The sequence below is a fragment of the Typopeltis vanoorti genome, chromosome 9 (assembly GCF_054136105.1).
Source record: "Typopeltis vanoorti isolate ZY-2024b chromosome 9, IOZ_Tvanoo_1.0, whole genome shotgun sequence".
In the NCBI taxonomy this organism is placed as follows: Eukaryota; Metazoa; Arthropoda; class Arachnida; order Uropygi; family Thelyphonidae; genus Typopeltis; species Typopeltis vanoorti.
Window position 1 is genome coordinate 37970625 of NC_143557.1, and position 26911 is coordinate 37997535.

Here is a 26911-nt window from a genome sequence, read left to right on the forward strand (position 1 = left end):
CCCACTTTGGGCTTAATGGAACTTAAAATATGTAGTTGTGATCTGCATTTAAAACTGTTTCCCCCCCCCCCCAAAAAAAAAGAAAAAAAAACTTGTAAAATAAGATTATCATGCAAGATAAGACTTTCATATGAAATCATCATCATTATGCATATCAAGGATTTAGGCCTAGCATGGCCTGTTCCAGCCTTAGAAGTCATCATTTAATCTTTTAAGAGGACGTCCTGGTTTTCTTTTTCCTAATGGTTATTTCTCATGAAAGAAATAAAGAAAGGATTATTATTATTATTACGGGCGATTCCAGGGATTCCTTAGTTTCATCGAGGGAGGCCCTAAATCATGTCCACACAACTATTCGACATTCTCACAGTATCTATCTTGCCTTCAACTCACTCACCGTCATAGCACCCACAACAGACTCTGGCAGCTTATTCCACTCATTTACCACTCTAAAAGTAAAGAACCCAGCTCTAACTGTTTCCCCCCCCCCCAAAAAAAAAAAGAAAAAAAAACTTGTAAAATAAGATTATCATGCAAGATAAGACTTTCATATGAAATCATCATCATTATGCATATCAAGGATTTAGGCCTAGCATGGCCTGTTCCGGCCTTAGAAGTCATCATTTAATCTTTTAAGAGGACGTCCTGGTTTTCTTTTTCCTAATGGTTATTTCTCATGAAAGAAATAAAGAAAGGATTATTATTATTATTACGGGCGATTCCAGGGATTCCTTAGTTTCATCGAGGGAGGCCCTAAATCATGTCCACACAACTATTCGACATTCTCACAGTATCTATCTTGCCTTCAACTCACTCACCGTCATAGCACCCACAACAGACTCTGGCAGCTTATTCCACTCATTTACCACTCTAAAAGTAAAGAACCCAGCTCTAACACCCTTGCTAACCACACTCTTGCCCAGCTTCCATAGGTGTCCCCTAGTTCTCTCACCACCAGTCCTGTTCTCAAAAATATCCTCTGAATTAATCCTATAGAAACCCTTTAGCAATTTGAATGTCTCAATTATATCTCCCCTTTTCCGCCTGTCAACCAATTTCTGCAACCCACAAATCTTCAGCCTGTTCTCATAAGGTACATTCCATAGACCTGCTATCATCTTGGTCACTCGCCTCTGGATCCTCTCCACCTCCTCCCCATCAAAAAGAAACCTAGGTGACCAAATCTGGGCACAGTAGTCAAGATGAGGTCTTGACTACTGTGAAAAGTAGTCAAGACCTCATCTTGTCAAACTCTTATCAAGGCTCGGTATGAGGTACAATAACTTGCTTGTCTCTGCTCGTCAAAGTATTTTTCAACAACCATGTGCGTTGATGAGCTGATTTAGCCACTTTTGCAATGTTCCGCCTAAACTTCATCTCCCTGTCCACCAACACTCCCAAGTCCCTGGCCTCATCAATCTCCTGCAGTACAGTTCCACCAATGTGGTATACTGCTGCTAATCTTTTCACCCCAAAATACATAACCTTACATTTTGTCACATTAAATTGACATCCATTCTCCTTAGCCCAGAACTCCAATCTATCCAAGTAGTCCTGCAAGATTTTGACATCTTCTGCATTCACTATTGCCCTACCCAACATTGCATCATCAGCGAACAAATGAACTGTTCCTCTTAGATCCTTCCTTATATCGTTAATGAACAAATTAAACAGCAGTGATCCAAGAACAGAACTCTGCGGCACACCACTAGTCACAGGCCGTCTTTCGGACACTACTCCCGAATAAAGTACTCTCTGATATCTCTCCATCAACCACCCACCTATCCATCTCACCAACCCTATATCCATTCCCATATGTTACAGTTTACGGATTAGAATTCCATGTGGTATTCTGTCAAAGGCCTTAGCCAGGTCCAGCAGTATCACTGTAAACCCATTACCCTTATCCAGTTCAGCCGTCACTGTGTTATAAAACTTGAGCAAGTTACTGAGGCATGATCTACCCTTCAAAAACCCATGCTGTCCCCCATACAGTATCTCATTTTCATCAATCCATTCCTGCATTTTTCCCTTGACTACTTTCTCCAAGTCCTTGACAACGACTCCTGATATGCTGATCAGTCAGTAATTTGCTACAGTAGTCTTGGATCCTCCTTTATGCAGTGGAACTATTTTCCCCTCTTTCCACACCTTCAGGACTAAACCAGACCCGAGACTCAGATTAAACAACATGGTCAAGGGCACTGATAATTCTTTAGCCGCTTCACATAAGACCCGTGCCGATATACCATCCAATCCCACAGATGTATTCACATTAAGGTTCTGTAATAGACCATTCACCTCCACCTCATTCTTTCAATGTCACTACCTGGATGATATACTCTTGCAAAGTGCTGGCTCAGTAATTTCACTATATCGACTAATTCAGTGACCTCCTTACCATCGGCATTCCTTAAAATCATTCTGTCATGTACAGTTTTTTTTTTTTTTTTTTTGCTTGCAGCATATTGAAAGAACTGTTTGGGATTCTCTTTAGTTTGCATAGCTAGTTTGCTTTTATAATCCGCTTTTGCTTTTTTTTTTTTTTTTACCACACTCATTACCTTCCTGGTCTACACTTTATACCATTCGTGTGCCTGCAGGTCACCTTTCTCTTTAAATTCCCTCCACAGTTGTTTCTTTTTTTTGCAGCTCAAGCTTAATAGTGTTATTCATCCATTTAACCCCTACTTGTTTTACTATTCGGACCCGAGGTATACAATCTGCCATAACCTCCTGTAAATGCTCCTTGACCACTTCCCATGCTCTATCGACATCCAGCCCTTGCAGTTTTACATGCCATGGCACTGATCCAAGCAATCTCCTAAGCTTGTCATACTTGCCAGCACGGTAATTCCACATATACCCTGTCTTAATCGAAAATTCCGCACCTTTAGCCACCTCCCAGGTCAAGACCTTATGATCACTCTCACCAATAGGTGGCAACATGGTCATATTCATTACAGTCAAAATCTCAGATGCTATTACCAGGTCAAGCACTCTCAAACCCCTAGTATTTTCAATTACATACTGTCTCAGATAGTTATCCCTTAATAATTGAATAAAATCCATTTCCTTCCTCACATGTGTCCTCTCTTCCTTCCAATCAATGTTACCATAGTTGAAATCTCCCATAATAATCACCCTCCTTTCACTCATTTCATCAGTTTGTTTATGCAAGTCATTTGCGATTATGGCCCTCCTAAATTCCTCTCTGTTGTACCGTGGCAACAAACTCACCATCCTAACTCTGTCACTGTTTTCTTTCGCGACCTTTAACAATACTTTCAAGTCCTCTCTCATAAAAAATGTATCTCCTTTCAATTCATTTGTACCCGCCACAACTATCAATTCTTTCACTCTCTGTTTTTGTGCTCTAATACTCTCACTTATATCCTTAAATTTCACACCCGGTAAGTACGATTTAGTTAAACTCCCATCTATCACACCTCTTAATAACAAGTCACCATACAACACTCTTTCCTTCATTTCTGAAACTCTCCCACTCTTACGCTTATTTTTCCTTTCAAACACTTGTTTATTTCCATTAGCCGAGGCACTCTGGAAAGAGTTTTGCAGGTGCTCCAACTGCCGCTGCGCACTGTGTATTACTCCGCGTAATCTGGCGATCTCACTCCTTACAAATAATTCCTCATTTTTTTCATCATTTAAACCATTTTTTCTCTCTCTGTATAATTGCTTTCACTCTCTCTTTGATCACCACTCTCATTGCCATCTTGTACAACATCTAGATCTAAGTGAACAACAAAGTTTGTAAATAAAGTCATGAAATATTTATGGTGAATTATTACTAAATATTTAGATAAGCATATTAAGCAATCCATGTTTATTTTAATGAAATAAAAATCAATGCTTGTTCTAAGCAGTTAAAGTTTCTGCTAAAACATGGGAAATCTCTGCTTTTATGCCACACATTGCCTAATTATCATATTGCTTGAAAGATATCTTATATGCTAGACTTTTGCAGCATACTAATATGCAGTATTATTTTTTGCATTTTGGCACACACATTATGCTAAAATATAGTACTTCAGATTATGTTGATTATTCTTTATTGGTGGCATCAGTCAAAAGTCACTGTAAACATGCAATGTTTGCTGTTATCCTAGAACCAGTTGTTTGTCATCCTAGACAAACTAACAGAATTCTTTTCTATTATATTATTTATATATATATATATAAAATTTCTCAGAAAAACAGCTGGATATACCAAGTGGTATATCCACCTGTCCAGCTTAAAAGCCAAAAATGACAGAGCATCTGTTATCTCTCCCTCTGTGTGTATACATACATATATATATAATATATAATATGGATATATAATCTGGATATACCACTTGGTATATCCAGCTGTTTTTCAGAGAAATTTTTCATATGAAGGAATTGGTTGTGTGTTTAATGTTGTGACGAGGAACTATAGCTCTAATCCAGATGTATTATAATCTGAATCCATTTTTGAAAATTTAATGGCTAAATCATATTCATCTTCGTATGATAAGTCATATCTCTTTCACATTTAAATTTTTAATTAGCTTGTTATCATCAATTACTTGATATGTACCCTCAAGGGATGTGCATACGATACTATGATGGTACCACATGATTAAGCTTATCATGAGGTGCCATGATAAGCTAATCTATCATTTACTGGCTTTACTAATCTATAAATAACTTTCCTCCAAACTTGTCAGCACTGCAATATTGTCATATCTTATATTTCTAAGGCACTTCGACTAAATCAGTTCACCTATATCAGGTGTAGTATGCCCAAAGTGGCATACATACAAATTTTTTGAGCATGTGGAATTCAGAGTGTCCCAAAAAACTTCAAACTTTGAAATACTATCACTCCAGGAATCCACCTTGAGTTGTGACTTGTGCACCCTGTCCTCCCTACCAGATATGCAGTGATTTGTCTAAAGTGGTGAGACATACCGACAAAATTATGTGATTAAATGTCTATGAATATCGCCAAAGTATAATGTTGCAAATTGTCTGCCATCCATGTGTAGCAACAGAAGTCTCAGTAATGTTGAATATCTTTCCTTTTCTCTCCACATTTTATACTTATAAAAAAAGGTTTATCATTTTATGTTAAATTTATTCTGTTAAGCTAAAAGTTATGTTTTATTTTAATACCTTTATTAAAGCATCTTTGAAATAATGTCATTTAGCAAGGACATGAGGACCAGGGTTTTAGCTCGGAGAGTGGTAATTGAATGAAATGGATAGCCTGAGTCATTTGTGAATGCTTTGTCTGTTAATGGTTTCAAAGAGAGTACGATAGATATTGTGTTGATAGTTTAGGTTTCCCATGATGAGTCTTAGGACTCCATGGAGGTACCCATGCAATAATAATAATAGTATTTTTTTTTGTTGTTGTTGTTATGCTTTTATAAAGTAAAATGTGTATGAGAAAAATGATATGCTGTACAAAACTTCAGGGGGCACATGAAATAGTGTTTTAAAGGATTTAGCCAATTTTTGCACGCATCCTTAAAAAGGTTCACGAACCCTCACCTAGATAATGGTGTTCCTCTGCAGTTTCTATTTTAGCATTGAATATCTGTTTTGCTAATATTTTCCTCTCCTCATTCTGTTTAAGTGACCATACTAATGATACTCTAACCACTCCGCCAGCCTGGTTGGCTGAGTGGTTAGAGTATCTGCTCTCCAGTCAAGAGGCTGCAGGTTTGAATCCCACCGTGGGCATGGATGTTTGTGATTGTCTATGTAAAATACTAGTTGTGGTGGTAGTGGACAGTAAATGGCGTTGGTGTGTAGATGATGCGGCTGGCGGATGAGGTTGAGTGGTGGAGACGGAGAGCTGTAGAGTAGGTTAGGTGTCCTCCCTCGATGAGTCTTGGACTCCCTGAAGGTGTCTAATAATAAGAATAATAAAAATACTGACTTGGATTATCTCTGCTCACACATTCCTAAATGTCAACGATGCCAAGTTCTTTTCTCATATCTTCATTTTTAACATGATTCTGTGACTATTTGCTCCCCTCATTTACTCAGAGCTATCATATCTGTGATCTCTAGTCTTTGATCATCTGTTTTATTTCTAATCCATCTCTCAAATCCATAAGTTAAAATTGGTTTGAACACAGTGTTGTATACTGCTAGTTAGTGTTTTAGCTAATTTGTCTAGTATTCCATATAACTTTATTCAGCTGTCTCTCCACCATACCAGCTTTGCAGCTGATTCCGTTGTCTATTTCCATATTTAATTTGCCATCGTCACTAAAAATTATGCATAAAATAGAACTAATAAAACAAGTATTTTACTTGTTTTATTAGTTCTCCATTGAGAATACAACTTTGGCACATGAACACAGCTTGTTCTTCTCCAAGTTTCTCTTTCATAATTTTTCTTGGCCTCTTATCAAGAATGTTTGCATAAATTTTACCTGCAGTACTTAGTAGAGAAATTCCTCTTTAAATTCTTACATTATTTTATTGCACTTTTTTTATGCATGAAAACTATGAGAGCTTTAATCTAATCATCCAGAATTCAACCTTCTGAATTATGCAGTGTGGCAACTGTAAAACTTTTATAGTGACTTTAGTGACACAAAAGTCACTATAAAAGTTTTACATATATAAAATTTATGTTTTATATATAAAAGTCTGTGTCACTAAAGTCACTATAGGTGACATGTAAGGTTTGTAACATACTGCTATTTTGTGTCACCTTTATCATCTCATCCTTTTATGGTACTCTTTCCTTCCCTTTACCACATTGATATCAATATGGTGAAATATATTACCCCTTATGCACTTCGCACCCATCATATTTCAATAGAATATCAAAGGTATTACAGTTTTAATATGTGCTTTGCATCCATGACAACTGTGACACACATGCACACCACAGCTTGTTGGATGGTTAATTGCTTTCATCATTAACAGTAGATAGAGCCTTAGAGGAATAGGAGAAAGCATTGAGTTATTACAGCATGAGCTTTTTAAGACAGTTCCTGATGAATTTGATGTATATTATTTTAGAAATAAATGTAGTCCTCTCTCGTTTTATATATATATATATATATATATATATATCAACCTTGCACAGGAGAGGTCCTCTGAAACCTATGTTATGACAGTGCTATGTAGTCAAATGGTTAGAAGGAAGAAAGGAATTTGCTGTTGTGTTTTTTTTGAAGGCCTAAAGATTTTAATTATTGGGGAAAACAGTTTGGAGAAGACTACTCCAGAGACCAGACGAATGAAGGTAGAGGATAAGAAATTGGTTCAATGAGTTTGAAGTTGAAACATCAGCTGCTTGTGTTTGAATATAATTAGAGGAAAGTGGAAGAGTGGTAGTGGTCTGTTCGGTGGTCAAGAGAGACTTACTCACTTTTGATTAGGATCAATGTGAGAACAGTATTCTAATGTTGAGAAGATTTCAGCTTTATAGTGTCAAGAGTTAGCACATACTTAATCTAGGTATGTGAGTTAGACTTACATACATACTTTCAGAAACAGTAGATGGTGGTGGCTAGAATTGCTTTATTTTATGTTTGCTATCATTGTAGGAAATTTTTTCTTAATAAGAGATAGCATTGCTTGCTGAATGAACTTAATATAGCATTTGTCTTTCACAGCCATACATTTTTTGGTGAAAAATAACCCAGTTTCAACATTCAGATTTATTTCAGGTGTGCTTACCTAGCAAGGAAACTGAGTGCCACTCACCAAGATGAAATCACAGATTACTGCTGGCTAATGGGTAACTTGTTTGTGACACTTAAGCTTTTACATTGGAAACACTGCAGAAGTGACTGAACTGTCATATTGCTCATAATTTGATGTGACCATGATCACTCAAAGACTCGTTTTTGTTATTGCTCACTGCTGGTAGAAAAATCCATATAATTTAATGAATTTATTTAGCATCTAGAATTCCTTCAAGGATTTGTTGAATTCGGTGGCAGAAAGATGCTGCTATAGATTAGTAAACCAGTAGACCATATTAAATGTTCTTGATGTTATAAAATATTTATTTTTCAAAATATTAAGTTTAATTATATTCTGTTATATATATAACTCATTTGTTTTAACTAAATAAGATGCTGATTTATTTTCCAGGTGATAAAACCTATTGTGAAAGCCAAAATTGTGCCTGAAGGTTTTATTAACAGTGCTGTGATCAATGATTATCAGCCAGGAGGATGCATTGTGTCACACATTGACCCTGCACATATATTTGATCGGCCAATCATCTCCGTGTCTTTTATGAGTGATAGTGCTCTTAGTTTTGGATGCAAGTTCAGTTTTAAACCAATCCGTGTTACTGAACCAGTTTTGTGCCTCCCTGTATGCAGAGGTTGTGTTACTAGTTTAAGGTTAGTTTAACTTTTTTTGTGTATTTTCAATAATGGTTAGTTTTTTACTGTGCTGTCAGTGTGTGTGTGTTAAGAAGAAAGTAATGCACATTTCTTTCATTTATGCATAGGATATTTTCAAAGTTACTAGTCATTTTAAAATCACATATCTTTAATGCACAGACCAGCACACATCAAACAAGAACTAGAATAGTGAACTACTGATGGAATGTGTGTTGTGGAAATATTTTGTATTTCTGAAAATGCAGTCTTCTCAGTGTAAGACCAGTGTGTAAGATAACAGATGATTCTCAGATGATAGCATTTTGGAAATGGTTAATAATAAATAAATAAAATAAAAAAACCTTTGAGGAAAAAACGAGCCTCATACTTTTGAAGATATTATCCAGTTGGTCATTTGTTAATATTTGTACAAGGTTAAAATATGACGGTTAAGCACCTTCTACAATCCATTGGTAATGTTGGAAATATGAATTATGTTGTATATACAGTCAGTCCTTAAATTTTGATCACTTGTACTTAGAGCAGCCTAATGCTGCATTCGGTGCTATAGTAAAACCTCTAGTGTACTTTCATTGGTTTTTGTGCTGGCACAGTGTAATATCGCATTTGTGTGGTATAATGTTTGTTTAGGTGAAGGAAATGTTTTTCACTAGTATAATTGGGTCAGTTTGGAGTAGAGTGTAAGACCAGTCTATAAGATAACAGACACTAAAATACCAATATATGCAGGTGGCAATTATTATTAGTGTGTTTAAATGTACCAACCAAATATAGAATTTCTCATAATTATTGGTTTCTGATGTCCTGAAACACCCCCCCTCCCTCCCCCCAATGCATAAAAAATGCACATGCCACAGTTTCTCTGCTCATGGAATGTTATGTTATTTTTGACTTTGGATGTGTGGTCATAAAGTCTATTGATGGTTTCTGATATGTTCTCCATCCTTTGTATAATAATGATAAAATTTTTTCATTTTTTATTTTTTTTTACGGACATATCTTTGTAAAAATAACCATCAAGTGAAAGAGTGATTCTTCTAATGGTGTTGTGAAGAGACCATTCAATTAAGAATGAAAGTGAAAATTATATAGTTATTTTCGCCTTATGATGGGATCGTTGGAATGAAACCCCATCAAGTTTAGGACTGTGTGTGTGTCTGTACAGCCATGAAGTTAGCAGACATGCTAAATGCACTCAAGGATCAGTTATTTGAATATTAATTGAGAGATAAGTGTATATAGCTATCATGGATAAAGAAGTATGAACGGATTGCACCAGTAGTTGTCATCCATTTAGATTTCTGTGCAAAAGAGGACAGTAAATCTGTTAATTTATCACACCATGAAACTGAATTTTCTATGTTTCTATTATTGGTATGATTAGTAACAAAAATTCATAAACATTTTAGGAGCCAACCATAATGTTGATATAGAAATTTAGAGTAGAGAACATGGTATTATTTTAAGATTTATTTTCCATATACATACTGTAAGAAGTATGCTAACAGTGGATATGCTTTATTTCTTTCTTTCTTTCTTTGCAAAAATTATGGAAACAATTACTGTGTTAGAGAGAAACTTCAGTTTAATATAAACCAAAATAATCACTCAACTTTTCAACCTTCACATTAAGGTCATCATCTGGAGTATATGTTTGCAAGTATATATGTGTACAAGTATACACATATATACAAAGAAACAAGGTCAACTGTTAAAACTACTGGCCTGACCTCTAGTGAAAAAAAACTTACTACATCAATGCTAGAGTCCTGTTAATATTATTATCTGTTTGGTTACAAAAATAAATTAAACCAAACAGCATGGATGGTGGCCAATAAAAGCTGAAATAATATTTTAGAGTCCTAAAGTCAGAGTTTGCTTTTAAGAACTAAGTGGTTTGAATATGTGCCATCCAAATTCTTGGGATGTTTATGCCACCATTATTGTAAAGAACAGGTACTGAGAGGTATGCTTCACCAAAATTGTTAAATGTAATGTGTTGTTTGTGTTCTTTTTTTTACAGATAGGGATTATATGTCCAGTTTCCCCAATATATAAGGTAAGCTTGCCAAAACCTACCCGAAAGCAAGTTTTAATTTACAGTCTGAACTCTCTAGTTCATATGAAAACCAGATATTTTGAATGTAATTGAAAGAATCACTGAAAATTCAGCTAAACATATTCTGAAAAGTAATCAAGAAAAACTTAAGGATAAATTTCATATTTTAAAAACAATGGCAAAATTCGAATGCCAATCATATGATCTAACCGATCAGGATATCTCTTCCCTGGCTAATAACTCTAACAGTGAACAGCAAACAAGTGAGATGAGGAGTGATCAACCTATCGAGCCACATCCTAAATAATGGTGAACTCATTACATCAACTTAAACTTCACAGTTGCACCTAGAACTGTTAATAAACTGGATGTTGTATACCACACAGAAAGAGGTGTTAAGTCCCTTCCAAATAATATAGCTGATAAAATTCGTTGAGAAACTAGCAATGTTTTAAATAAAAAGAAAGCCCTATGTAGCATTCTTACAAAAACAGAACTAGCAACAGTCAAGTCATTAAAAGCTAATCGGGATATAATTGTTACAAAATCAGACAACAAAGGTACTGCAATGATTGTCCTTAACAGATCAACTTACATCGATCATATGAATCAACTAGTTTCCGATGACAGTGCTTATCAATTTGTGAACTATAATCCGACTAAGAAGTTTAAGAAAAAAATTGTGAAATTACTTGAGTTTGTCACTTCGTGTCCATTGGACACTGTTAAAAAAAACCTATTACCGCATTATGCCTGTTCTCCCAGAATATATGATGTTCCCAAGGTACACAAACATAACATTCCACTTCAGCCAATAGTTAAAGATATAGACAGCCCAAATTATCACCTAGCCAAGAAATTACCGTCAACACTCATGGAGTTGGTAAGTCATTTCCCCTCCTATATAAGGAACACACAACAACACTTCATAAACAAAATTAAAAACATAACACTTCATTGTTCTCCTTAGAAATTTTTACCAGCTAGGTGGAATGAAGCATTAGCCAGGCATACAAAAATTTTGAATGAGTTAAGAAAGACCCTTTTTCATAACTAATTAAATAGTAATTTTATTAGAAATTACTTCAAACAAGGATAATATTTTATATAGTAATTATAACAAACAAGACTTGGATTTTTCTTATTTTCTCATTAAGTAATGAAAAATCAATGCTCACAGCTTAAAATTCTATACATTAATTCTTCTCTTCTTCTTAGAAGCCCAGTTGTCAGCAGCTTTTTCATAATTAAAATCTGTTGGATCTGGTCCCCTCCAGTGAAATCAGCATCAAATTATTTAGTGTTCTGACTGATGCAATTCCTCATACAGGTTTTTATCTTTTTTAATGCAGAGAAACCTCTTTCACATTCAACTGTGCTCACAGGTATGGCCAGTCCAATAGCAGCTAGTTTTACTAAATTTCGAAAAGACTCTTTGAGCTCAGATTGTTGCTAATTTCAGCAGTATTTGTCTTGGACCTAGATTTTTGTGTATGACTGTCCTATGACATGCAATGCAAGAAATTGAGCTGGTCTCACAAGTATCGAAACTCTCTGGTTCAATTTCTCATCACTGTTAATTAAAAAATGTCTTCAATTTTTTTTCCATTCTTGCTCATTATTTAGCCATGTCAATTCACAACATTAATTAGCCAGGAGTCAGTAAAACCAGCCAGGCGGTTTGCCCATTCAAAAGGTCCTGGGGAGAACATAGCACTTGGTAAAGATGATTTATTAGTCAGTTTTGATGTTTCTGCCCTTTTCACAAATGTTCCAATCAGTGACACAATTCTTCTCTTACCGAACAAATTTACACCCGATATTACAGCTGTTGCCCATGTACTACATTCCAGTAACTTTGTGTGGCAAAATAATTTTTACCTTCAAAAGGAAGGTATGGCCATGGGCTCACCACTACCCCCCCCCCCCCCCCCCCCATTGTTAACTTTTATATGGAAGCTTTTGAGAAACATGCTCTAGATTCCTTTACTTTAAAACCTAGAGTTTGGCTTAGACACATTGACAAAGTTTTATCTGGCCACACAGCTGCCAAACATTAAACACCTTTCTTAGCCACCTGAGCAAACAACACAAGCGTGTGCAATTTACTATCTAAATTGAAAATCAGAACTCGTTTCCTTTCATGGATACACTGGCCACATGTCTTCCCTCAGGCAGTCTATCCTTCACTGTCTACTGCAAGCCTACACATACAGACCCAATATATACATGCTAATTCATATCACCATCCTTTGCAAAAACTTAACACCATCAAAAACAGAGCTATAACAATTTGCTCTAATGAACAAGCTCTTAAACAAGAATTACAAATTATTAGCAATACATTTATAAATAATGGCTATAGCTATAATACTATTAATAAAATTCTTCATAAAGCTTCATCGAAAATAATATAGATTACAGTAACACCATAGTTATCCCATACATTAAAGGGTTATCAGAAAAAATTTAATAGAATTCTGCACCATTATGATCTTAATGCCACTTTTAAACCACCTTTAAAATGAAAAAGAATATTCAACTCCTAATTATTTTTTTATTTTTTAAAATAATTTTAAAAAAAAATTCAACTTATCTAAGGATCCTCTCCTCCCATTGGCTCACCCTGGAGTTTATTGTATCTATTTCACCTTTAACTTACCTTATATATTGGGGAAACTGAATGTACAATCCCTATCCGTAAAAGAGAACACATTAAATTTAACATTTTTGTGAAGCAGGCCTCAGATCACGCTCTTAATACCCTACACCAAATTGATTGGAAAAGTGCCTGTTCTTTGCATCATAAAAAAATCTGATATGAATACAAATTTAAAGAAACCTGTGAAATTTTGATTAATCATCCTAATCTTAACAACAACGGTGGCAAAAATCCCAAGAATTTGGATGGCACACATTCAGCCCTTAGTTCTTCAAGTTTTCCAGCAAATCCTGACTTTAGGACTCATCATCATCATCAAATTTCTGCCATGTACCCTCAAGGGGTGTACAGGATATGATAGTACTACATGAAAAAAATTACATCATTATTAATTTCCTATCTACAATTTTCCTCCAAATCAGTCTGTTACTTGTCAAGACTCCAACATTATCAGATCTTATATTTCTATCGTCTAAAGCATTTTGTACCATATCAATCCACCTATATCTTGGTCTTCCTCTGGGTCGTTTTGCTGCCAACCTGGCAGAGAACACTTGTTTTGCTAATCTTTCCTCGCCCATTCTGTTTAAGTGACCATACCACCTAAGATTAGCTCTGCTAACGCATTCCTGGATGCTGACAATGTCAAGTTCTTTCTAATATCCGTGTTTTTAATATGATATTGCCATTGATGCAATCTGTTCATGCCTATAATCTTTCTCAGGACTCTCATATCGGTGGTCTCTAGTCTTTGGTCAAGTGTTTTACTTCTGACCCAGCTCTCAGATCCATAAGTTAAAACTGGTTTGAACACTGTCTTGTACACAGCTAATTTAGTGTTCCGACTGATTTCTCTCTTATTCCATATGAATTTATTCAATTGACTTCTCACCATACCAGCGTTGCTGATTCTGTTGTCTATTTCTATATTTAATTTACCATCTTCAGTAAATATCGTGCCTAAATAGCTGAAATGTTTTACTTGTTCCACAGGTTCTCCATTCACAACACAGTTGACATTTTCAATGATTCTGCCTATTTTCATTGTCTTTGTCTTTTTATTGCTGACCTTCATACCATATCTATTACAACAGCTATTCAATTTAGTCAGAGAATCTTGCAGACTTGTAGCAGATTTATTTAGAAGTATAACATAATCCGCATAAAGCAAAGAGCTGACATTAACATCTCCAATTTTGATATCATGTTTAATACCACTTTCCTTCATAATGTGATCCATATAGATAATGAATAACAGAGGGGATAATGTACATCCTTGTCTCACACCAGATTTAACATTAAACCATCTTCCTGTACTTCCTTCAATTCTAACTGCTGACTTACAACTCAAATAAAGACTAAGTATTGCTTGATATAATGCCCCATTGACACCATATAACTGAAGCGTATTGAATAGCTTCTCTCTTGGCACCTTGTCATATGCCTTTTCCAGATCGATAAAACTTAAATACAGATCTTTGTTATATTCCCATGCTTTCTCGACTATTTGTCGTAAAGTGAAGATCTGATCCTGACAGCCTCTATTTGACCTGAATCCAGCTTGTTCTTCACCAAGCTTTTCTTCCACAATTCTTCTCAACCGTTTCTCAAGTATACTTGCATAGATCTTGCCAGGAACACTCAGTAGGTAAATACCTCTGTAATTCTCACATGCAGTTTTATTTCCCTTTTTATATATGGGTACTATGAGAGCTCTACTCCAATCATCGGGAATTCGTCCCTCTGTCCAGGCTTTCTGAACTATGCAGTGCAGCCACTGTAAGACTTATACCACCATACTTCAGCATTTCTGGTCGAATATCATCTACTCCTGCTGCCTTTCCACATTTCAAGCCTTTGATGGCTTTTTCTACTTCTAGTATGGATATGTATTCCTGACTGCATGCCTGGTCAGTGTTTTTTACCACTGTGCTGTCATCACTGCTTGTTTCTTTTAGCAGTTTTTCAAAGCAATTACTCCATACTTCAAGGATATCTTTTTCTCCCGTTTTCATGTCACCTTTATCATCTCTAATTCCTTTTACAGCACTCTTTCCTCCATTCTTAAGCTTCTTCAACAACCTCCAGAATATTTTGCCACCTTCTTGATATTTATTTTCTATATTCTTGCCAAAGTCCTCCCATGACTTTTGTTTAGCTAGTTTTACACGGTGTTTAGCATTCTTGCATTTGTCTCTATATTCTCTAAGAGCACAAGCTGACTTATTTGACAGGAACTTTGGTATGCTTTCTTCTTTTCCTTCACTGCCTCTTTAACTTCCTGTGTGCACCAGGGAGTTCTGATTTTTTTATCCTTACATATAACCTCACCACATGCCTCTCTGGCAGAATCAATCAATGTTTTCTTCAGAGTTTGCCACTGAATCTCCAAGGTTTGATTCCTGTTCTCAAACTCTTTCATTTTTTCTTCAATAATCTTTGTGTATTTTAGCCTACAGTTCACATCTGAGAGTTGCTCAACTTTTATTCGCTTTAAAACTTTCTTACATGTTATTCTTTTCAATATGAAATTCAATTTTATCCTGCTCAAGACTAAATAGTGATCACTTCCAATTTCAAATCCTCTGTACACACTGGTGTCCTGCACCAGGGAGAAAACATCACTATCAACAATAACATAGTCAATGAGACTTTTCTTATTCCTAGCCTCTTCTCTCCATGTGAATTTGTGCACATTTTTATGTTGGAAAATGGTGTTAGTAATAACCAGTCCATGTCCTGAGCTGAAATCCAACAGATATTTGCCATTATTATTAGCTTTGTTCTTTTCTCCAAATTTTCCCAAAATATTTTTGTATGTCTCACAATCATTTCCTACTCTGCTATTTAGATCCCCAACAAGGACCAACTTTTCATTTTTCATTGTGTCAGTTGCTTTTTCTGAAGCCTCAAAAAATTCATCCACTTCTACCTTAGTAGAACCTTCTGTGGGACCATAGGCACAAATAAGTCTCATTGTCCAGTTCCCCATTCTCATATTTGCCCACTTTACTCTACTTGAGACTGACTGCCATTCAAGAAGATTAGCCTCGTATTTTGTGTTGGATACTATGGCTACTCCTTCTTTTCCTTGATTGTCATTTCCTGAATATAACAATTTGTATTTATTGTTCAGAAAGATCTCACCAGTTTTGGTCTTTTTTGTTTCAGTCACCCCTATTATGTTGCTCTGGTACTTATCTAATTCCTCAGCTAGCTCCATTTCTTTGCCATTCAGGCTTCTTACGTTGATAGTACCGATCTTTAACTCTGGTGATGTTGAGTTGGGGTTTATTTTCAGATTTGTTCCAGTAGCTGACTTTTCGCTGTTTGCCCTGGTTCCCTGGCGAAAACAACGTGGGCCTTGTTTAACCGGGCGACGCCCCAGCCAGCACGAAATTTTGTCATGTTGTACCATCATTTTATTCTTATTTTGGTTTAACCAATAAGAATACAATTTGGTCGGCTAAATCCCAAATTGCCAGCCCATCCTCGTCCTTTCAGTATCCTAGTAGATACCCAACAGGGTGCACCACGAGAAGGTGAGGATTGGACATTAGGTCAGAAGCCCTGGTCGGTTCTCCACATTCCTTTAAAGGCTATGTGGAGATCTCCTCTCAGTTATACAGCTTTGACCCTTAAGCACCCCACTTTAGGACTCTTAAACAATTATTTCAGCTTTTATTGGCCACCATCCATACTATTTGGTTTAATTTATACCAGGGGTCACCAAACTTCTTTGACCGTCGACCTCTTCAAGAGTTTCTTGACTTTTTATTGACCCCCTCTATTTTACTATTATGTAATTATAATTGGACAAGCAAAAAAGTCACTTATGTGAGATTTTAGATTGTTTATTTTATAGTTACAGTGTTTCTTGTATGTATAATATAGTATATATTATTATATTACTACTACTATTACTATCACTGGTATTACTACCAGTCCTGCTCATCTCTGCAACATAGAGAAGTCTAGTTCATGAATGAATAACGATTGAATTATAATATGTATGTTGATGAATGTTAGAACATTAACGCTCACTTGTATGTTGATGCACAAAAAATAAGACTGGGATCGAATACGTATAAGTAAATAAGAACCGCGCACGTGTTGCAATCTCGCTCTCGTCGCGCCGGCTGGGCGGGAACCACACATCCATTTATTGGTAAATACGTCATTTTGGCCTACTTGATTGGCCTCCGTAACTATTTTCATGACCTTGCTCCATGTTACAGGTCCTATTCATGTCACTGCTTCCACGATTCAATCTTAATTGTGTTGTCATTCAGGATGGAGGTAATCCAAGTTAACCGAATTAAATATTACCCATACAATGATGTCTTATATTTTTCTATCAACCCCCTAACAATGTTATATCGACCCCTGGGGTATGTCGATATCGACCACTTTGGCGACCACTGATTTATACGTATACTTATATTATTATTATTATTTGACACCTTAAGGGAGTCTCCATCACTCAACCTCATCCACCAACGCCGTCTACTGTCCACCACCACTAGTATTTTTCACAGACAATCACAAACATCCATGCCACGGTGGGATTCGAACCCGCAGCCTTTTGGCTTGAGAGCAGATACGCTAACCACTCGACCAATCGGGCTGGCAGTATATGAGTAACTTTGTTAACATGTTACTCTCTAGCTTAATTTATTTTTGCAGCCAAATAGATAATAATATTAACAGGTCTCTAGTGTTGATGTAGTAAAGTTTTTATTCACCAGAGATCAGGCCAGTAGTTTTAATGGTTGACCAAATCAATGTAACTTTAGCATACCATGTAGATTGTAGTGCAGTTTGTTTTCTTTGTATATATGTGTATATTCCATATGATTATTTTGGTTTATATTAAACTGAAGTTTTTTTCTCTAACATGGTAGTTGTTTCCATAATTTTTGCATTGAATTCTGATCGCCATGTAACCGCAAAGGAATGAATTCTCTATTTCTTACTTTGAGATTACCACTGCTGTGCAGGTTATACCGGAATATTCTAGTATTGATCATTAACAGTGTTCATTCATTCCATATTTTGTACTTGCAATGAACCCTAAATTATATCTTTGGGAGAGTAACATTGCCAAACTTTTATCTCTCTCTCGTGATACTCCTTAAGCAGTTAGCATTGCTTTTACATCTGGATAATTCCTGTACTTAGACACTTAAATGTGGTTAACATTGTGGAAATGTGTTAAATGTGGAAAATAAGTCAGGGGAAGACTGTAATATCAGAAAGTTTGCAAAATATTTTGGAGGCTGCTTAAAAAGTTTAGAAATTGAAGAAAGAACACTTAAAAAGAAATCAGAAATGATAAAGGTGACATAAAAATGATCAAAAATATTCTAGATGTCCTGAGTTGTTCCTTTGAAAGACTGTTAAATAAAACAAGCAGTGAGACAGCATGATGGTAGAAAACATTAGAAGAATGCTGAAATTGTAATGCATTGTAATAAATAAATAAATAAATTGTAATTAAACCACATAGAATGACTTCATAGTAAAAAATTGGCTTCACATGAAACTAAACATAAAGTATTGTGGCAGCAAACTACAGTGATCCAGATAGATCACAGTTTCTATTCAGGAGCATTCAAAGGGTCAGTAGAAATAATAAAACATCCACAACAGTGAAACAACGGATGATATTACATCAAGCATAGTCCTCTCTCTCATAAAACATCTGGTACATATGAAAGCCATTGGCATGCATTATGTTATTAGTCTCTTTCTTTCAAACATTTACATTGTGATCGTTACCTGTTTTGCAGCTTAATTTTGTATTGCATTCACTACATATCCTGACGGTGTGAAGTACAGTTTTTTTTCACGAAACTAGTTGAGTATCCAAATAAACATTTTTTACTAGAAAGTTATTCTATCTGGTTTAATATCAGTCTTGCATTTCCATCGTATCTGCATATCACAGAAGCCTTCATAATGAAATTAGAGGAATGCAGTTATAAGTAAATATCATTGCTTAGGTAGAAAAAGCCATCAGAACCTGAAATATGAAGTTATCAAAGTATTACAGCAGGTATACTGCATAATTCAGATCAGGTTAAAGAGTCAAATTTATAATGATTAGAGTCACTTTTCAGAAATATCACATAAATCTCTATTGGTCACGAAACATTTTTCCTCACCCGTAGTATGAATTGTGTGTGTGTAATTTGCACTATCTTCATTTCAGCAACAAAGAGAACATCTTTAATAGAATTAAAAACAGCCAAATTCAAATAAGCAATAATCTGAAAGATTTGCCTTGTCTTTCTTTAATTTTGCTACTAGTCCCTTGTTTTTATCCCAATATGTTACATGCTATTTTGTTCCACTGTCTGCTGACCAATTACTAGTCTTCAGGAACTGATTCATTTCATTCTCTCATCTATCAGAGTACATTGCAACTCAGTTTTGGAGAGGAATTATGTAAACAAATGCTTCCAATTTTTATCAATGCATCTCATCTAAAATATCTGTAGAAGCATCTAGAAGAGATTCTTTGATTTCCTTAACAAATTTTTCTTTAATGCCACCTAACTGACAAATTCTTTATATTTCTCACTTTGATATAAAAATTTTAAAGCCAGTAAATGGTGTATCGAATTTAGCTTTATAATAGGCTGCATTTCAGGTGTTAAAACATTTTACAATGTATCTTTCTTTGGAAAGCAGTGCTGTGTTTCCTGGGCCAAGTCTCTCCCACAACATTTTTTTGAAAATTGAATGTCTCATGCAATCTAATTATTTTCACTTTAAAAAGACCTCAAAAACCTTGTCTTAATCTGGAGTTTCTGTCAGCTGTCCCAGGGTATTTTGTATACATTACAGAATGCATACCCTTTCTAAATCCAGCTTATTCACAGGAACAAGCTGAATTTAGAAAGAATTACAATACTTTGGACCATATTCACACATTAAGACAGCTCATTAAAAAATCAATTGAATACAATAAGCCCTTCTGTCTAGCCTATATAGACTATGAAAAAGCACTCAAAACCCAGGGAACTGAGAAACCATTTATTGAAACACTAAAACATATTTACAATAATGCAATTTCTGTAATTAAATTATATAAAAACAGTGAAAAGTTCCCAATACAAAAAGGCATCCGACAAGGCGACACCATATCTCCCAAATTATTTACAGCTGCACTAGAGGAAGTCTTTAGAAGTCTTGATTGGGAAACAAAAGGAATAAACATAAATGGAGAAATGCTGCATCATCTGAAATTTGCAGATGATATTGTCCTAATAGCAGATAATCTTGAAGATCTAGAAGAAAGGTTAAATCAGCTAAATGAAGCCTCCAGAGTAATTGGATTAAAAATAAATAGAGAAAAAACAAAAATAATGATGAATAAATATATTAACCATAGAACTATCAAAGTTGAAAACCATGAAATAGAATAAGTTAATTCATATGTATATTTGGGCCAATTGTTATTCTTTGAGGAGTGCCAAAGAAAAGAGATTGTATTCACCTTCGATGGATGGCTTATGGGAAAATGAGAGACATATTCAGAAGTGACATCCCTATGAGTCTAAAAAGGAAAGCTTTCGACCAGTGCATACTTCCTGTCTTAACATATGGAGGAGAAACAGGGACTTTAACAGAAGCCCTAAACAAAAAGCTGAGAACAACACGACATCACATGGAAAGAAGTATGCTAAAAATAACATTAAAAGATAGGAAGACAAATACCTGGATAAGATCTCAAACAGATGTCATGGATATTGTAAAATACATTAAACAGGCTAAGCGGAGATGGGCTGGCCATATTGCCAGATGCAGTGATGGGAGATGGACTAGAAAAACAACTGAGTGGAGACCAATGGATGGAGCAAGACAAAGAGGAAGACCGAGAAGAAGGTGGAGGGATAAAGTGGAACAAATTGCAGGAGTGCGATGGATGGGAGAGGCAGAAAACCGAGAATATCATGGGGGAGAACTTTGTCCAACAGTGGACAGAACCAAAAGGTTGAAGAAGAAGAAGACAGAATGCAACTTTATCTTCATAGTACAACCATTTGAATGACTTCAAAGCATTTGTCAATTGTTTTTAGTTAATGACACAACAGAACTCTTTTCTCCATGTTTTTAGTATATTCTGATCTCTTACCTTCTCCTTCAGCTTTGTACTTCACAAAACTAAAAAGTGTAGTTTACATATTTATTTAATTTATGCTCCATGATGAAGGGCAAAGGTATATGAATTATAAATTATTCATAAATATAACTCAATAAGAAACACTAGCAATGGAGCCAGACTAATTTTTCACCATGTTACATCATGGATGTGATTTGGTCTTCAACTTGTCTTTGCAACATTAATTTCTTTTTAAATAATACTATTTAAAAAAAGAAAAGAAAGCATTTTCATCATATAAAATGCTTAATTATATAATTACACTAAGCTAAATCACATCCTGACTTATGAAAATAAGCTTGCTTCAGTACTAAAATTCAGAGAATTACAGTTAGCAGTGAAGCAAATGAAAATCAATCTTGTTAAATTAATTGTTTTTGTTTAATGATATTTCTAATTTTTATAAGAATGGTGAGGACTTGCAAGTTGTGCAAAATAAAATGTTGTTTGAGAAAACTTGTTTGAGGCTCCTCCAATTCAGGAAAAGGTCTGTCTAGTCTCTAGGGTAGAGTTTCTGGATTTTGTAAAACATAAATAAAAAAATACAAAAAAATTAATAAAAATTGAAAAAAAAATCCTTGGCTCACCCATGGTACTGAAGTCTTATGCGAGGATGGTCTGAAAAGTTCTTGGCCTAACAATGAAAAAACGAATTTATAATTTCAAAATTATTTTTATTTTTCAACATAATCTCCCTTAAGACTAATACATTTATTCCAGCGATGCTCCAGTGCCATTCTCCATCCCTGTAGTGGTTTTCAGTAAGATCTGAAAAATGCCCCTCTACAGCTGCAATCACCTCTTGATTCGAAGAAAAACGCTGACCAGCGAGGGAGAGTTTTAGTTTTCGAAAGAGATAGAAGTCAGAGGGAGCCAAATCTGGGAATAGGTTGGATGTGCCAACAATTCATAGTGCAGATCCCTTAATTTTCCCATTGCCAAAACATTTTTGTGGGCAGGTGCACTGTCCTGATGAAAGATGATTTTTTTCTTCTGCAAACCGAGTCTTTTCTCATGAATTTGTTCGTCTGGTCTGGTTAAAAGATCAGAATAATTTTCCCCGGTTATTGTTTTATTTTTGATATTATTTTTTTTGTTTATTATTGATAATTAATAAACAAAATGCCTTCAACATCCCAAAACACTGATGTGCCATGACCTTTCCTGCTGATGGAACCGACTATGTCTTCTTTGGCGCTGAACAACAGGCTTCTGTCTACTGTTTTGACTTCTGTTTGGATTCTGGTGTGTAATGGTGAATCCAAGTCTCATCCATAGAAATAGATCGACACACAAAATCAGTTTTATTCTTGTTTAAATGCTCCAAGCACTGTTCAGAGATTTTCATGCGAATGCATTTTTGATCTACTGTGAGCAAGAGCAGCACCTATCTTGCACAAAGCTTTTTCATATGCAATTCTTCATGCAAAATATATCCTACACGTTCTTTTGAAATGCCTATAGTCTCAGCAATTTCACGCACTTTGACTCGCTAGTCATCCAATACCATATCATGCACTTGATCAATGATTTCTGGTGTTGTTACACTTTTTGGACGTCCTTCACGTGGATTATCTTCAAGGCTGGTATGGCCATGTTTAAACTTGGGAGCCCATTTCTTATTTGTCGAAAATGAAGGAGAAGAGTGCCCATTAACTTTTATGAACTTCGAATGAATTTCTTTTGGTGTTAAACCTTCTTTTAGAAATATAACTGCAAGATATTCAATTTTATCCATTTGAAGAGATACAGACAACACTTTTCCTTCAGACAGCTGTATAAAATAAACTACTTGATAGAATGACTTGCAATTTCACATGAATGTTTATGACAGATATACCAACTTTAGAAAAAAAATCTTGCCGATAGCGTTACCATCTATGGTTAAGGCCGAGAACTTTTCAGACCACCCTCATAGGTTTACAACCTTTTGTGGCTGGGGATTACTTAAAAATCATTGGCAAAATCTGAAGAAAATATGCATGATTCAGCCAGAAAGACATATGGGGGAAGAAAAGAAAAACAAATCACAATGGACCTAAAAATTTTGAGTAATTGGAAAAAAGGGGAATCGTGTTAAAAGCTCTTGCCAAGTAAGTCAGTAGGTGGAGAATGCAGAGACAAATATGCTTTCGTAAGAATATACGATACAGCAGGGTAAGGATGTTAGTGCATGGGAAATAGTTAAGGGTCATCTAGAGAAAGCAGTATTAAATTGTATACCTAAGGGTAATGAAGGTTAATCAGATAAGAGTTAGATGGATGAGTAATTGTCATTAAGCATGAGCTGCAGAAGAAGAAAATGCTGTGGCAGGTATATAAAGAGAAAGGTGACCAGCAAACTCATGAACAGTACATGTCTCAGGCAAGAAAGGTGACCAGCATGGCAAGGAAAGCAAAATCAGATTATGAGAAGAATCTAGCCAAGCAGGCCAAAGGAAATTCCAAAGAGTTCTTTCATTATGAAAGACCTCTTTGGAATTTCCATCAAGTAAAAGGAATGATGACTATAGAAGATTATCCTTAATGAGTGATGATGGTCATGAGGAGACAGAAGCAGATAAATTAGTTGAGTTACTGGATGACCATTTTTCAAGGCTATATCATCCTAGTGAGGTTATTGCTTTAACATGTGACAGATATTGATGTGGGAACATAAGTGGATGAATTGGAGGTTCTTGATATTGCAGAATCTCGATGTAAATACAGCTGTGGAATTATTAGATGGGATATCAGCTCTGGTTTTGAGAGAATGTGCAAGGGAACTGGCATTGCTTCTGACTAGGCTCTTTAAATCTCAGCTCCAGTAGATTTCCAATGGAGTGGAAAGAGGACAAAATAATTCCCTTCAACAAGGGAGGTTCTAAGACTGCAGTAGCAAATTATAGACCAATCAGTATGTCAGGCTTGGTGGTAAAAGTACTAGAAAAATTGGTCAAAAAAAGAATTCAAGAATGGGTAGACAAAAATATGATACTGTATGAGGGTCAACATGGCTTTGTGAAATCTTGGTCATGCCTTAGTAATTTACTAACTTTTTTATAATAGTGACAGCTGAGTTGGATAAAGGAAATGGCTGCATGATGATTTTGCAAAGGCATTTGACAGAATACTGCATGGAACTCTGTTATGCAAATTAGAACAAATGGGAATGGATATGACACTGGTTAAGTGAATAAAAGGGTGGCTACTGGACAGATATCAAAAAGTGGTATATGGAGGGGCAGAATCGAGGCAAACACAGGTGGCTAGTGGTGTGCCACAAGGTTCAGTGCTGGGACTGTTACTGTTTAATTTATACGTAAATGATATAGGAAATAACCTGTAAGGAAATATTCAGTTGTTTGCTGATGATGCGAAATTATGTACTCATGGTGATGTGGAAAGCTTGCAGGACGATTTAAATAGGTTGTCAGTATGAGCAAAACGTAACAGTTGTCAGTTTAATGTGTTGAAATATAAAGTTATGCATTTTGGGAAAAATAGATTACAAGCCATGTATCGTATTGATGGCATTGTTCTCCAGGAAATAGATGAAGCTAAAGATTTAGGGTGGTGGTAGACAGAGTTAAAGTTTAGAGAACATGTTGCTAAGGTAGCCCATAAGATTAATTACTTGCCTATTAAAGAACACATTAACAAGTAGAGATAAGGAAATTGTCATTCCTCTTTATAGGCCCTTGATATGCCCACATCTGGATTACTGGGCTCAAGTCTGGTCTCCTTGGTTTCTTAAGGATGAGGAAGCAGTGGAGAGGATTCAGAGATGAGTGTCCTGTTGAGTGTTTCCTATGAGGATAGATTGAGGATGTGTAGATTGCAGAAGTTGGTTGATAGGAGAAAAATAGGGAATATGATAGAAACATTTAAATTGCTTAAAAGATTTTATAGGGTTGATGCAAGGGAAAATAAGGGAGATTTCAGCACTTGGCTAGAGGGACCAGAACAAGGGGTCATCCCTGGAAGTTGAATAAAAGTGTGGTTAGTTGGGATGTGAGGACTAGATTTTTTGCTTACAGAGTTGTGAATGAGTGGAATGAGTTGCCAGAGTCCATTGTGAGTGCTTTGTCTGTTACTCTGTTCAAGGAGAGATATGATAGATTGGATCTCCCACAATGAGTCTTTGGACTCCATGGAGGTGCCTGTATAATAATAATTGTCTACTGTAAGCCCACACATACTGGCCATTACATAAATAAAACTCTTACCACCACCTATCACAAAAACTTGGAGTCATTAATACCTTTAAAAACAGAACAGTAACAGTTTAATTCCAATGACTAAGCTGTTAAGTGTAATGACAAATTATCAGCATTACAAAACAATTTTTGGTATATCAGAATGAACAAAATTCTTTATAAGACTGCTGCTTAAAATAAAATAAATTACACTAATTTAAGGTTATATATTTGGGTAGCATTAATACCATCTTTTTAAACCTCCTGCAAAGTTAAAGAACTTATTTAACTCCTGCAAATATTTCCTTTCTCCACTGGATCACTTAACTTGCCATATATTGGTAAAACAGGATGCATGATTCCTCTCTGAAAAGGAACAAATGACAAATTTTTTTAATAACTGTAAAATCTGTCCCTTCTCTTCACTGTTTCTTACACCTATTGCTTACAACATACCAAAACCTAGTATGAATACAAATTTAAACAAGACAGAAATTGTAATCAGCAACCCTAATCTGAATGGTGATGGCTTAAAAATCTCAAGAATATGGTTGGCACACATCTGATTCATATAATGCTTGTTCTAACAGGTCATAATAATTAGGAATGTAGACCACCAGCAATCTTTAACTCTAATCATTGATTACTATAGGCATAATTTGACAATAACAGACTTCAAACCTGATTTTAAATACTGATTCGCCACCACTAATAATAAATTGTTAAAGGATAATAGGACTGTAACTTTGACTGCAGTGTTTTGTTTTTTCTTCACCAGAGGTGACTAGTAGGGTAACAGTTGACCAAATTAGTGGTAATTTGGTATATATTGTTTGAATTGTAACATCTTTCTTTCTCTCTCTCTCTCTCTCTCTATATATATACCAGGGGGCTCTGCCCCCCCCCCCCCCAGGCGCCCAACGGTGTTCCGGACTGGTAGGCCGGTTCTCTTTCAATTCTGATGACTCAAATTTTGAAGATTCGACACTCAGGGTAGCCCCTGAGTGTCAAGTCTCCAAAAGGGGAGGCTCCGATCTCCCTGAGTTCCGGACTGGTACGCCGGTTCTCCTTGAATTCTGATGACTCGAATTTTGAAGACTCAAAAGGGGGTATGCCCAGGCTCCTACGGCGCCCAACTTCTTGAGTTCCGGACTGGTAGGCTGGTTCTCCTTGAATTCTGATGACTCAACACTCAGGGTAGCCCCTGAGTTTCAAATTTTTTTCAAATAACTTGACAAAAAACGTTACATAAAAAGGCTTATCATTTTATACACATATATATATATATATATATATATATATATATGTATGTATTCCAGATGACATTAATATGAAGGTTGAAATTTAGGGAAAGTAATGTTGTTACTCCTTTCATAGTAGTGATCTTATCTCCATAATTTTACATAACGAATGCTAGTTACCAATGCCAATCAACACCCTCTCACAGTTCAACTCCAAATCCACAGA

The 26911-nt window shown here is 35.6% G+C and overlaps 1 protein-coding gene across 1 annotated transcript in view; it reads left to right on the forward strand.

Moving 5' to 3' along the window:
• The window catches only part of LOC150102981 (RNA demethylase ALKBH5-like), a 57222-nt gene that overhangs the window by 19506 nt on the left and 10805 nt on the right, over positions 1 to 26911 (forward strand). Inside the window, exon 2 of the mRNA XM_090397837.1 lies at positions 8116 to 8372. Coding sequence (XP_090253963.1) covers positions 8116 to 8372 — 257 coding nt within the window. The remainder of the gene's footprint in view (positions 1 to 8115; positions 8373 to 26911) is intronic.